Source organism: Triticum dicoccoides, chromosome 2A (genome assembly GCF_002162155.2).
Source record: "Triticum dicoccoides isolate Atlit2015 ecotype Zavitan chromosome 2A, WEW_v2.0, whole genome shotgun sequence".
Taxonomy (NCBI): domain Eukaryota; kingdom Viridiplantae; phylum Streptophyta; class Magnoliopsida; order Poales; family Poaceae; genus Triticum; species Triticum dicoccoides.
In genome coordinates this window covers 642400423-642413617 of record NC_041382.1, presented here as the reverse complement: position 1 = coordinate 642413617, position 13195 = coordinate 642400423, and the positions used below count along the sequence as shown (strand labels likewise).

The window sequence follows — 13195 nt, the reverse complement described above, 5'->3', positions numbered from 1 at the left end:
TCCAACACTTCGCTTGAGGTCAAAGTGTGGAAGTCCGGTCTTTGACGAATGACGGAGGACATGGCCTTGTGGTAGGGCATCATTGCCTTGAAGAATTTGCGCTTGATCCAATTGTCATCCGTGTCCTTGCTCCCGTGATCTCGTAGTGAGACCGCGAGTTTGGTTACTCTTTGATAAAGCTCACGCGGTTCTTCATCTTCTTTCATAGCAAACTCATCGGCCTCATCTTGCACCACTTCATAGTTGGAGCGTTGAATCCTTGCGCTTCCCCGGTAGAGAGAGACAACACAATGCCATGCATCTTTGGCCAAGGCGAAGGGACGAAGATGAGGTAGGTCTTCGGGTGGAATTGCATCTTGAATGATAAAGAGAGCATTCTCATTGAATTGATTATCCGCGGATTCTCGAGGAGTGAAGTTGCTTGGATCATGCGGATAAAAACCTTCTTCAATGATTCTCCAAAGGTTAGTGTTCACATGATTTAAATGATGTTTAAAATGGTAAACCCAAGAATCAAAGTCCTCATTTTTCACAATCTTAGGGGGAGGACCGGCATGATTCAAATGAGTAGAAGGAACCGGTCCACCATAAACAACTGGTGGTTCCACATGAGCAAAGATGCCGGTGCCATTTTTACCACTAGAAGATGGAGCCTTTTCACTACTAGCTTCCCCCTTGTCGGGGATAGCATCCGTCACCTTGTTGGTGGGATCACCCACTTTCAACGGTGCGGTGGAAAGTTTAAGCCCCTCAAGAAATTTAGTAAACATGCTTTCAACCTCGGTCGTCATGGAGGTCTGCAATGTCTCTAAGGCCACATTGAATTCCTCACGAGAGACCGAGGTTCCCCCATCGCCCGTGGACGAGATCGGATTCACACCGGAGTGTTCCTCCACACCGTCTACGGTATCAACCATACTCTTTGGACGGTAAAGTCCTTAATAAAGAGATGAGGCTCTGGTACCAATTGAAAGGATCGATATGGTTGACTAGAGGGGGGGTGAATAGGCAACTACCAATTTTTAACTTCTCTTTATCAAATTAAACTTTGCATCAAAGTAGGTTGTCTAGATGTGCAACTAGGTGAGCAACCTATATGATGCAATACCAACAAGCAAGCAAGCAAGCAAGAGAAGTAACACTAAATAGCTTGCACAAGTAAGGGTAAGAGATAACCAAGAGTGGATCCAGCGAAGACGAGGATGTGTTACCGAAGTTCCTTCCCTTTGAAGGGAAGTACGTCTCCGTTGGAGCAGCATGGAGGCACGATGCTCCCCAAGAAGCCACTAGGGCAACCGTATTCTCCTCATGCCCTCACACAATGCGAGATGCCGTGATTCCACTATTGGTGCCCTTGAAGCCAGCGACCGAACCTTTACAAACAAGGTTGGGGCAATCTCCACAACTTAATCGGAGGCTCCCAACAAAACCACAAAGCTTCACCACAATGGACTATGGCTCCGTGGTGACCTCAACCGTCTAGGGGGCTCAAACACCCAAGAGTAACAAGATCCGCTAGGGATGAGTGGGGGAATCGAAAATCCCTTGGTGGAAGTGTAGATCGGGGCCTTCTCAACCACTCCTGAGCAAATCAACAAGTTTGATTGGCTAGAGAGATAGATCGGGCGAAAATGGAGCTTGGAGCATTTAATGGAGCTTGAGCAATAAATGGAGCTTGGGGGAGGAAGAGGTAGGTCAAAGAGAAGAAGGGGACTCCCTTTTATAGTGGGGGCAACAATCCAACCGTTGCCCCCCACCAACCAGCCCCGCACAGGGCGGTACTACCGCCAGGACAGCGGTACTGCCGCGCTAGCTAGCGGCACTGCCGCGCAGAGGAGACTAGTAGGGAATAGGACCCAAATGCGGTACTACCGCGGTGGTAGGGGCGGTACTACCGCTCCTGGAACGGTACTACCGCCTCTACAACCGCAACTAGTGCCGCAAAACCCGACACGAGAAAAAGACCCCTCAAGTCGAGGCGGTAGGAGCCACACAGCCCAGCGGTACTACGGCAGCGGGGTCAAGGGTGGTACTACCGCCGTGGAGCGGTACTGCCGCTTGTGACCCTTCGGCCGTACTACCGCTGGCAGGGCGGTACTACCGCTGGGGCACATAAGAGAGAGAGAGAGAGAGAATCTCTCCAAAGAGGCTGAGGACGAGGCGGAGGTGCCAGGCACCCTAGCGGTACTACTGCTGTGGAGCCACGGGCGGTACTACCGCTGTGGAGCGGTACTGTCACTTGGCTCCTCAGCGGTACTACCGCTGGGTTACGCGGTACTACCGCTTGGACCCAGACAGGACAAGGAAGAGAGGAGAGATCTTTACAATGGAATGGAGAAGCTCGGAGGGTGAGAAGCTGATGTGTACGTGATGATTCCACCCATGCAATACCCCAGCGGACCCCCTCTTGATAGTACGGTGCCCTCTACACAACTAGTCCACCGAGAAAGAAACGAAAGAGCTACACCGTCTTGAAATACACTCCGAGGGGCAGAAAATGTCTCGTGCCAGGGGAGAATCTGTGAATAATTCAAAGCACAAGATTAGTCCGCAAACATGTTGTCATCAATCACCAAAACCACCTTGAGAGAGATATGCCGTAACAACAATTAACCCGTAGGACAAAAGAAGTCTACTCAAATATCATAGGATCGCAACACATCATTGGATAATATTATGTGGCATAAAGCACCATGTTTAAGTAGATATTGCAGGGAGGAGAGAGAGGTTACATCGCTGCATAGAGTTGGGGGAGTTGGTGATGACGGCGGTGAAGTTGTTGGTGTAGATCGTCATCACGATGGTTTCCCCGGCGGTACTCTCGCGCCACCGGAGAGATGGGAGAGAGCCCCCTCCTCCTTCTTCTTGTTTGGACTCCCCCCTATATGGGAGGAGGGTTTCCCCTCTGGTCCATGGCTGACATGGCTCCTAGAGGGCAGGAGCCCCTCCGAGATTGGATTTCTCTCTCTCCCTCTCTCTCTCTCTCTCTCTCTCTCTCTCTCTCTCTCTCTCTCTCTCTCTCTCTCCGTGTGTGTGTGTTCTCTTCTGTTTCACGCTTCTATTTTCTGGCCCTTCACCATTTCTTATATTCTCGGGGATCCGTAACTTCGATTGGGATGGAATTTTAACACAATTTTTATCCGGAAATTATCTTTCTTGCGGCAAAAGAAGGGCTCCAACCGACTTATGGAGGAGTCACAAGCTCACAGGGCGCGCCCTGGGGGATGGGGCGCACCCCTAGAGCTTGTGATTGCCTCGAGCATTGTATCCAATGATTCTTTTTTCCCAAAAATCACATATATTCCACACAAAAATCTTCATAAAATTTTATCGCATTTAGAATACGTTTGATATGGATTTTCTACGACACCAAAAACATGCAACAAAAAGGAACTGACACTGGCCACTGGATCAATATATTAGTCCAAGAAAATCTTATAAATTGTTGCCAAAAGTATGTGAAAGTTGTAGAATATTGGCATGAAACAATCAAAAATTATAGATACGACGGAGACGTATCATTGCTCAAGAAATGTGGTAGCCCTTTGCGCGGATGTTAAGGTACCGAAAGCGTAGGGTGGTGTAGACATGGTTGAGGTAGCCATGCGAGGGACACCGTGGTCAATGTGGAGTCAGAGTGGCCGGTATCAAGGTAGTTGCCGTGGAATGGGAAGAAGAGCGGCGGTGGCAGCGGCTTGAGGAGGCGGCGACGGCTAAGTTAGGAGCGCGACGGCGATACTCGAAGTAGGCGAAAAAGAACCAGACAACGTGACAAAGACCGGCACGGACGGTGACGTTCCCGCGCCTAGGAATACGGCACGCCGCATACCACACAGAAGTCTATGCACGTGAACGGCGAAGTGGACTGTGTGTTGCGGGCCCGTGGCGCTACAACCCGGACGGGCGACGCAGCGGCAGCGCGCGGTTCGGGGCGACAGTGCGGAAAACCTCAGGGCGGCGGCAGGGGCCGCGTGCCATGCTAACTATGGCCCGATGGGGTGACGCAACGGCAACGCGATGGTCGGTGCAGCCACGGGGTCACCCTGGAATGGACGGCCTTGGGGTGGCGGTGGACCGCGGACTACGGCACGATGGCCCGAAGGGGCGACGTAGTGGCAGCGCGCGGGTCGGTGCAACTGCGGGAATGGCCTCGGGACGGCATCGTGGACCGCGTGCCGAGGCGCTACGTCCTGAAAGGGTGACACTGCGGCGACGCGGGTTGGTGCAGCCGCAGGAAGAAACACGGGGTGACGCAGTGGCGGCCCGTTGCTCGATCGGTGGAGGGTGCGTTGTACTCGGGTACAAGGCGGGGGCGAGCGGCGCAAAGCGGCGGGCGGCGCAAAGCGACGAGCGGGCAAATGCGCGGATGAGGGTCATGACGGGCCGCTGCATCACGCGAGGCCGTCGGGCCGGAGAAGAGGTTGGATGGTTGCGTCGGTGTTGGCGTAGAGGCGCGTGGTGTGACGGAGACAGCGGGCGATGCAAACCGATCTTAGATGAAAAAATCAAAAAGAAACGCTGATCAATGTGACAGACGAGGGAGAGAAAACCCCAGATCAAAGGATCAGAAAAAAAAAGACTCTCTAGGGCAGCCGGTCAGCAGGACCGACGAACAATCCTAGGTATGGGCGCCGCGGCCCCCGGTGGTGACCATGGAGATCGACAGCCCCGAGGGTGGTGCGGTGCGGAAGCAACGGCGGCAAGTGGGGTTTGGATTAGGGTTAGGCTGATACCATGTAAGAGGGATTGGATAGGAAGATTGGTAGAATTGTTGATGTATTGATTGAGCCTCATGGTATATAATTGTTGATGTATTGCTTGAGCCTCGTATATATAAGAATACATGATCTTAAAGTACAAAACAAATTAGAATAATTCCTAATCTATACTATGTTTTCTAATAATCATGATTCTCAACAGTCAGCACAGCTACCAAAGAATCTTAAGCTCGATGTACACGTATTTATGGAATCGACCGATCACCCAATTTTTTCAGTAATAATAGCTAGTCCCTCCGTATCAAAATATAAAATATTTTTATAAGTCAGTTTAGCCTAAAAAACGTCTTATATTTTGACACGGAGGTAATAATTGTGTACACCTAGGGTCTACCTAGCTCAATATACATGGTCGAGTAGCTCACCATTCTTTGTACTATAAAAAACAACATAGCGTTTGGAAATAAGCTCAATGGCATTTGACCAAATACTTGTCGGGCATGGTGTCCGCCATGGAGGTCGTCGATAGGAGGCAGAGTGTACCTGGGTACAAACGGCATCAGGGTGGACAACACCGTCATACACGCGAGCGGGCGCATCAATGCTGGTTGCGGACGTCCAATAATGTTTCTATGACAACCGGAAAGGTGCAGCGGCGGCGGCGAAGCTGGAGGGTACGGATTTGAAGTAAGGGACGAAGTGAAAGAAAATGAGACCAGGATGAGGGATTGGGTGGGCCGATATAGCCCCATTGAATGGCTTTTGTGGTTCGGACCGTATGATCCAGAAGTATGTAGACGGTTCGAGGGTGGACGTTCAAGATGCGCTAAGAGTATGTAGACGGTTCGAGGGTGGATGTTGAAGATGCGTTAAGAAACCTGTCCTTCACGAGAGCGAGAAGCCTAACAAGCGCCTGTGAGGGGACGACGACTCGATCAACCTTGCCCTCCCATCTAGTGTTGGGGCTCCCCTCACGGGGCTCACGTAGGGATTTGACCTCCCCCTGCTCGCTCGCTGGCTCCTGCCAAGCCACAGTTGTCAGCACAGCTGCAGAAGAATCTTAAGCTCTACGTACACACGTACTTCTCGAATCGACCGATCACCCAATCTTTTAGAAATACAGTAGCTAGCTAGCTACTCTACTCGATACATCTAGCTAGCCACAGTGGAGTACGTGCGTATATATTCACCAGACATCTGCACAACCGCCATGTGAGCTTCTGTACGTGGTGGCAAACATAGATTAGCCTTTTCGAAGCCATCCATCGTACCACCATCGGTTGATATCCGAGATCAGGCAATTACCTTGAGCTCCACATAGTTCATGAAACTCTCTACTTTATTTGTTCGAGGCATTTTCTTGTGTTGTTGTCGTGCAGATAAGGAGTTCGCCGCATACGAAATTCCAAGTGGCCTTCGTGTGACGTTCCTTTTGAGGCCAACACATGGCACGCGTACGCTCTCGACCCAGCATGCAAGCCAGAGCAGTGAGTCGTCTGTACCTGCACGTACGAAAAGAAGCAGGAGAGAGACAAGGCCTTGAACTAGAAGCTGCAACCTCCCTCCATGGAAGCAAAGCAAAGCTTCCCCCACGGCACGCCTGCCACTGCCACTCACGGCCGGGGGCACGCTCTCGGCTTCACTGCCCACCGTCCAAATAACTAATAGCTAAAACAACGCTAGCTAGCTGAATTGATGAACGCCGGTGTATAAATACTACTCTCTGTATCCGCCGGGCTCGCCACCGCGCCAAGAGCAAAGGAGGAGGGAGGGGAGCGGCTGGCGGCGCTAGCTAGACCACCGATGGCGCTGCGCGACGTGCTGCTGTCGGTGGCGCAGACGCCGCACCGGCTGCGGCGGAGGGCGCTGGTGACGTGGACGCCGGCGCAGGAGCTCAACGAGGTGCGCGACCGGTCGGGCGCGCGCATGGCGCGCCGCCTCGAGTGGTACGACCTCGTGGGGCTCGGCGTCGGCGGGATGCTCGGGGCCGGCGTCTTCGTCACCACCGGCAGGGTGGCGCGCGACACGGCCGGCCCCGCCGTGTTCGCCTCCTACGTCGTCGCCGGCGTCTCCGCGCTGCTCTCCTCCTTCTGCTACGCCGAGTTCGCCGTGCGCGTGCCCGTCGCCGGCGGCGCCTTCAGCTACCTCAGGGTCACCTTCGGTACGTACGTTACGAGTTAGGACGTCCTGATCGGCTCCTCTTGAAAACCACCATGTGATCCGCAACATAATTAACAACTGGCTGCTCAAACGGCCGGCCAAGAGCATTCTAAATTTCTAATGCCATTGTCCAAAATACAGCGTAAATCTGCAGTTCGATTTATCGTTTTGGTTGTCCGGCTCCGGCCTGGTTGAGACACTACTATTGCTAGGTGAGTTCGTGGGGTTCTTCGGGGGCGCCAACATCCTGATGGAGTACGTGCTGTCGAACGCGGCGGTGGCGAGGAGCTTCACGGACTACCTGGCGTCGACGTGCGGCGTCACGGAGCCCAACGCGTGGAGGGTGGAGGTGGAGGCCATCGCCAAGGGCTACAACGCGCTCGACTTCCCCGCCGTCGCGCTCATCCTCCTCCTCACCGTATGCCTCTGCTACAGGTACGCATCTCATCGGCACCTACCTACACCTACGTATGCATACGCCTTTTACAAGCGTGTCGCCATTGGTCTTGCTGAAGGGCAGCACCAAGGAGAGCTCGACGCTCAACATGGTGCTCACGGCGTTCCACCTGCTCTTCTTCGCCTTCATCATCGTGGCCGGCTTCTGGAACGGCAGCGCGCGCAACATGGTGACGCCCGGCGGGCTGGCGCCCTACGGCGTCCGGGGCGTCCTCGACGGCGCGGCCGTCGTCTACTTCAGCTACATCGGCTACGACTCCGCGTCCACCATGGCCGAGGAGATCAGGGACCCGGCCCGCGCGCTGCCCGTCGGCATCGCCGGCTCGGTGCTCATCGTCTCCGCGCTCTACTGCCTCATGTCCGTCGCGCTCTGCGTCATGCTGCCCTACACCCAGATCACCGAGAGCGCGCCCTTCTCGTCGGCGTTCAGGGACAAGGCTGGGTGGAGGTGGGCGAGCAACGTCGTCGGGGCCGGCGCCAGCATCGGCATCGTGGCGTCGCTGCTGGTGGCCATGCTGGGGCAGGCCAGGTACCTGTGCGTCATCGCCAGAGCGAGGCTGGTGCCGGCGTGGCTGGCCAAGGTCCACCCTTCCACCGGCACCCCTATGAACGCCACCATCTTTCTAGGTACCTCATCACAATGTTGCCAATTCATTACTCCCACTAACTTGTGTATGTATCCCAGACTTAGGCTCTGTCCATACATATTCAGGACTCTGCACGGCATCAATCGCGCTCTTCACTGAGCTGCAGATAGTGTTCGAGATGATATCGATCGGAACCCTGCTGGCCTTCTACCTGGTGGCCAACGCGCTCATCTACCACCGGTACGCCAAGGTCGGCGCGACACGGCCGCTCCACGTCCTCCTCTTCCTGCTGCTCCTGACGCTGAGCTCGATCGGCTTCTCCCTCGCAAGGAGGATCGACGGGAAGTGGCGGTGGGGGATGGCATTGTTCGGCGCGATGTCGGTGGCGGTCGTTGCAATCTTCCACTGCACAGCACAACAGGGCGCAGCCGGGCCACCGTCGGAGTGGACGGTTCCTCTGATGCCATGGCCGGCCGCCGCGTCCGTCTTCCTGAATGTGTTCCTCATGACAACCCTGAAGGTGAGGTCCTTCCAGAGGTTCGGCATCTGGAGCCTTGTGATCACCATCTTCTACGTGTGCTACGGGGTGCACTCCACATACACTGCGGAGGAAAACGAGATCGTCAATGCAATGATTCATGACGCCAATGCAGACATATTATCTTAGCGGTGTCATCGTAATAATAAGAACAACATGGACATAAGCTTACCTGTCTCCTTGGAAATGTTCGTTGCCCTAAAAAAGGTGCGGGGCAAAAGAGAGGTCGCTTTAGCTTTAGGTTAATCCCTTCTTTTCCTGCTTTTGTGCTTGCTCACTGGCCAAAACTGTTGGCCTGTAACTTGCTTTTTCTCTAGGCATATATGCAGGGTAGTGCAGGGCATGTGGTTGCTTGATCAAAGATCTGTCATTCCTCTATTTAAACATAAGAATTGGTTAAACTTCAACGTAACACATGTGAAGAAAATAAAGTATGCTTCAGAAAATTGAGAAAATGGAAACCTGTTAAAATATGCAAATAGCAGATGCACTCTCAAACACGGAGTACATCCAATTTTCAATACATTTGAAACAGATAATGTCAACCATGCTACTGGGTTTTTATTAGTAAAACTGAGTCTTCTTCTGAGGCATAACAGTGCCTCAAATCACCACATACTCTCCAAACAAACAGAGGAAATCCACCAAGAAAATCACACTACAATCTAGAACCAACTAAACAGGAAGTTGGACCTGGCTCACCTGGCTGGGAAAATAGATGCACAAGTTCAAATCCTCATTTCTTCAAGGGTGCCTATTTCTTCTCTATTAAAAAGAGCATGCAGTTTCTTCTACATGGTCCTTCATTTTTTCTATATGATTAGCTAATTTTCTATAATGCTCCATCCAAACATTTATGTGTTCCTTTAATGATTCATATACAAAATTTTCACTGATAAATTGTAAGAGGAGAACAGATTTACTACACCTACGTGCTGGCTCGAGTGGTTTTCCTAAGGATTGCATGAGATTTTATCCAAAGTAACAATGGAAACAGTTAAGATTCTACCTCAAGTTTTACTCCAGTAGAATAACACTTCGCTTAGATCAAATGTTACCTTGCCAGTTGCCACCTGTTCAAGAAATGATGTCACCATTCGGACACATTTTCCACATCAATCAAGGGGGAAATGTTCACTGCAAAAGAGTTAAATAGCTAATATTTACATTATAAAGAAAACACCCGAGTGATTTCAAAAGGTCAGTTTAATGTTTCCTTGAAAAACATTAGCATATTCGGGGAATATTTAACAAAAGGCGGTCCTCACAAGTCGCAAGATTCGAAAGAAATAGCTTTAGAAAAGATATTCATCAATATAAACAATGCTTATTATACACAATCTTACCAAGAATTCAAGGACCACACATGATGGAGCACGGAAGTAAAGCCAGGCATCATGGAGCAATTTCCTGCTTACAAAATCAGCACACCACATCAAGTCAATGTGCAAACCTGAATATGCTAATTAAGTGGTTGCTCAGTGTTGAACAATCCATGGCAGATAGATCATGGATGGATGCAAGCATGCTCAGGACCACTCACTTTAATGGTGGTCCTAAATTCTACTTAAGTGGCACTTGCCTTCATCTGCGGCAAATTAATCGACACCAAAAGGAAGTACTAGATTGCATCTATGCAACCCTTTCTTGTATAAACATATAACTTTCAAGTAGCCATGTAGAGTACTCATTGGATAGGAAGATTTTAAGCAGCAAAAAGCTCAATGTAGCAGATCATGGAATACCACCATTTGCAGCAGCAACTAAACTTTCAGCTCACCTGTGAGTACAAAACAAAAAAATAATTCTAGTAAGTTAAATAATCCATTCAAACATGCCTACAAAATTTTCAGTCATGTGTCGCATAAAGTTTGACCAACAAGACGCACAAATCAGATGTAATCACAGCATTATTATTGTCATGAATGATATATATTTATAAAATACATGTGACTGATGAAACGTGAGTTTGTTAGTCAAAAAATAACAGTTATGCACAATATCCAACATCGAAACAGCACAAGTTTTTGGATAAAATTTTGAATAAAGTTACAGACAACACTAGAACATCATACAAGGCAAATATATGCATGCAATGATAGCAATCGTGCATGATATATGCCATTACCAGCTACAATTATTCGCTGCCAAACCTCGCATCCACTTGTAACTCAGCTAGCATTCCTCTTTCTGTTTGTATCGCTCATTTTATGGTATATGACAAATTCACATGGATGAATTGAGGAACATACAAGTGATAGGCACTAATATATAGGGACAATGGTAAGAACAAAAACCCATTGTTTGTTAGTGATGAACGAATTGTACACAAACACAAAAACGAGGAAGATAATCAGGAAGGAAAAGAAATGAAAAGACAAAACATAACAGCAAGATGAACGATCCAAAGAATCTTCCTTTATTCTAAAGGCGGTCAACAAAGGAAGGCCCCAAGGTTGCAGTAACAGCCTATGTGCACCACGGGGAATCTCAATGAAGCATCTGTGTATAAGCAAGTGTAAAGAACTCCAAGGGGAGCAGGAGAACATATTCACCTTTTACGCCATGTCGTAAGACGACCATCAGTTTCAGGGTAGAACAGAACCTGGTGTAGAAGAGCCTCATTGACTGCTGAATCTATCTACTTACAATGTGAGATATTTCACAAGGGAGAGTAGGGTTACAAATTAGTGCCTCGAATCAATTTGGAATGGAACTCTGCATATGTTTACTGGGTGAGTAATTGTAAGAGATAAGAAAACTAGAAAACACACTGACCCCGTCTCAGCTATTATCCTTTTCCCGAGCATCTTTGTTTGTCAGTGCCTTCTTTAGAGTTGCGTGCAAGGAAATAGTTTGTTTAAGTAACATTTTGAGTGGTTCTAATTACATGCTTGACTTCTATTATTAAATGAATGTGGAATCCATTTCTTTTTGTAGGGTAATAGCAACTACTAAGTGTACTGCTTTGAGAATTTGATACTAGGTAGGTGGACGGAATAATACAGTCTGTCCAAATAGACAGTTTCTTCTTTACTTTTTATTGGCAAAAAAAGGGGCGTCAGAAAGACTCTGAAAGAGAATCACGGCACAGAGACAAGAACTAGCTAGGGTAGCAGGTTCAGAAGAAAGAAAAGAAAGACACACAAAAAAGAACTAATAAGGACTTCCTTTCAGGCTTATTTGCTTGATCTGTAAAAAAAAGTAGTAACATATTGGAGATTTCAGAACTTATGGGTTGGGCACTATTTATCATCCCAACTACCTAAGTGTAGATACAGGGTGCTGCCATATAATAATTCCTTGGTTCCATATACTGCTATAAACGATAAACCCAAGAAAAGTTAATGTAGATTTTGAACATCACTATTCCCTTATATCCGTATCTGCGACCACCCAGATAGAAATAAGGCTCCAGGATACTCGATTTTTCAATGGCCCAAGCCCAACTAACTATGCTGCAAATTGAAAACCACACAGCAACAAACCATGGATAACCCTGATTAGAGTTACTAAAAGTGAGGCCATAAGATGGAGCAAGCACAGGCACAATAAAGTGTAGGTTCACTAAATCAGCCAGGCTGTGACGTAAAGCCCCAAAAGTGGGAAAGGGTTCAGGATAAACCTCCTCCATGGACAGGCATGAAGAACCTCATTGGGTCTCGAAATTAAATCAAGCTGGGACCATCGTTTTTAAGACGTCCCGACCACTTTGGCGGCAAGGCGCCGAGGCAGGCCTTAGAATTTTGCCCGCCTTAGGCGTCAAGGAGGTCAGTGCTCGTCTTACGAAACCTTACCGCCATAAGAACATTTGCTGGGACAAACATAGCTGATAGAATTCCATGTTTTACAGTTTATATCTTATACCACCTCCGTCCCATAATATAAGATCGTTTTGCAAGTTTAAATTATGGGACAGAGGGAGTATATTATATCTTCCTCCCAGCATAAATCCAAACAAATTTGAACGCAATATGCAAGTACAAGGTGAAGAAAACTCAAGATCCATTTATTTCCCATAAGAAGTGCTTCCACTCGGCCAGACAACTATACAGAAGACAGTAAAAGCAGCAGGATTTGCTCTCTACGCATCTACATCTATGTGATGAGACAACCATGATCCATCAGACCATCACAGGTACATGGAGTATATGAAGGACGTAGCTCTAAACACCTCAACTCGCCAGGGGGTGTGTAACCAGGAGAAAGCACGAAAGATCTTGAAAGGAGGGGACACCTTTGCCGCGCCACCGCTTCATTCCAACGCGTCGACGATGCGGCCAACGAGGCCGTCCAGGAGCCGGCGCTGCGCGTCGAGGTGCCGCAGGGCCATCTCCATGCGCATCCGCTGCGACTCCCTCGCCGCCTCCATCCTCCTCAGCTCGGCGCGCACGAATCCCTCTCCGATCGCCCTCACCGCCTGCACCACGTCGCTCTCCCCGGCATAATACCCTTCTTCATCGGGATCGGGCCGCCTCCTCTTCTTGGGCGGGGAGGGAGAGGGGGGAAGCGGGGAGGCGGGCGGCGGCGGGGACGGGGAGTGGGAGCGCGAGGGGGACGACGAAGGGTCGTCGAGCAGATCTATGCCGTCGAGGATGGGGCAAGGGCGGCGGCGCTTGGAGCGGAGGCGGCGGCGGAGCTTCTCGACCTTGTGGCGGCACTGCCTGGCGGTCTTGGACGGGGTGGCGGCCGCGGCGACGGCGGCCCAGTCGGCGGAGCTGAGGTGGGCGCGGCCG

At 50.0% G+C, this 13195-nt stretch overlaps 2 protein-coding genes and 1 long non-coding RNA gene across 4 annotated transcripts in view; 1 reads left to right on the top strand and 2 right to left on the bottom strand.

The window, feature by feature from the left end:
- The first annotated feature begins 6303 nt into the window (after positions 1-6303).
- LOC119355939 (cationic amino acid transporter 6, chloroplastic-like) lies at positions 6304-8622 on the top strand. Of its 2 annotated transcripts, none has more exons than XM_037622837.1 (4): positions 6304-6879; positions 7091-7313; positions 7399-7961; positions 8047-8622. In XM_037622837.1, exons 1-4 carry the CDS (start codon positions 6522-6524, stop codon positions 8586-8588), a joined length of 1686 nt encoding a protein of 561 aa, XP_037478734.1. In that variant the 5' UTR covers positions 6304-6521; the 3' UTR covers positions 8589-8622. The 2 variants fall into 2 exon arrangements, with proteins under 2 accessions (XP_037478734.1, XP_037478735.1); XM_037622838.1 differs by having other exon boundaries at positions 8020-8622.
- On the bottom strand, positions 8390-11870 carry LOC119355940. The gene is made up of 4 exons (XR_005171735.1): positions 9806-11870; positions 9469-9532; positions 8632-8834; positions 8390-8523 (listed from the first exon to the last, which is right to left on the bottom strand). It is a non-coding gene; the product is annotated as an uncharacterized LOC119355940 (long non-coding RNA).
- Positions 11871-12438: 568 nt separating this feature from the next.
- LOC119358037 (serine/arginine repetitive matrix protein 1-like) overlaps positions 12439-13195 on the bottom strand; it is a 1792-nt gene continuing 1035 nt past the window's right edge. Inside the window, exon 2 of the mRNA XM_037624760.1 lies at positions 12439-13194. Coding sequence (XP_037480657.1) covers positions 12715-13194 — 480 coding nt within the window. The 3' untranslated portion in view covers positions 12439-12714. The remainder of the gene's footprint in view (position 13195) is intronic.

What these genes read in the sequence shown, in the direction of transcription:
- LOC119355939 (XM_037622838.1), top strand. Translation starts at nt 6,522, where the DNA reads ATGGCGCTGCGCGACGTGCTGCTGTCGGTGGCGCAGACGCCGCACCGG. An exon ending in CTACCTCAGGGTCACCTTCG is followed by an intron (nt 6,880 to 7,090) that starts GTACGTACGTTA and finishes TACTATTGCTAG; the next exon opens with GTGAGTTCGTGGGGTTCTTC. An exon ending in GAACGCCACCATCTTTCTAG is followed by an intron (nt 7,962 to 8,019) that starts GTACCTCATCAC and finishes TATGTATCCCAG; the next exon opens with ACTTAGGCTCTGTCCATACA.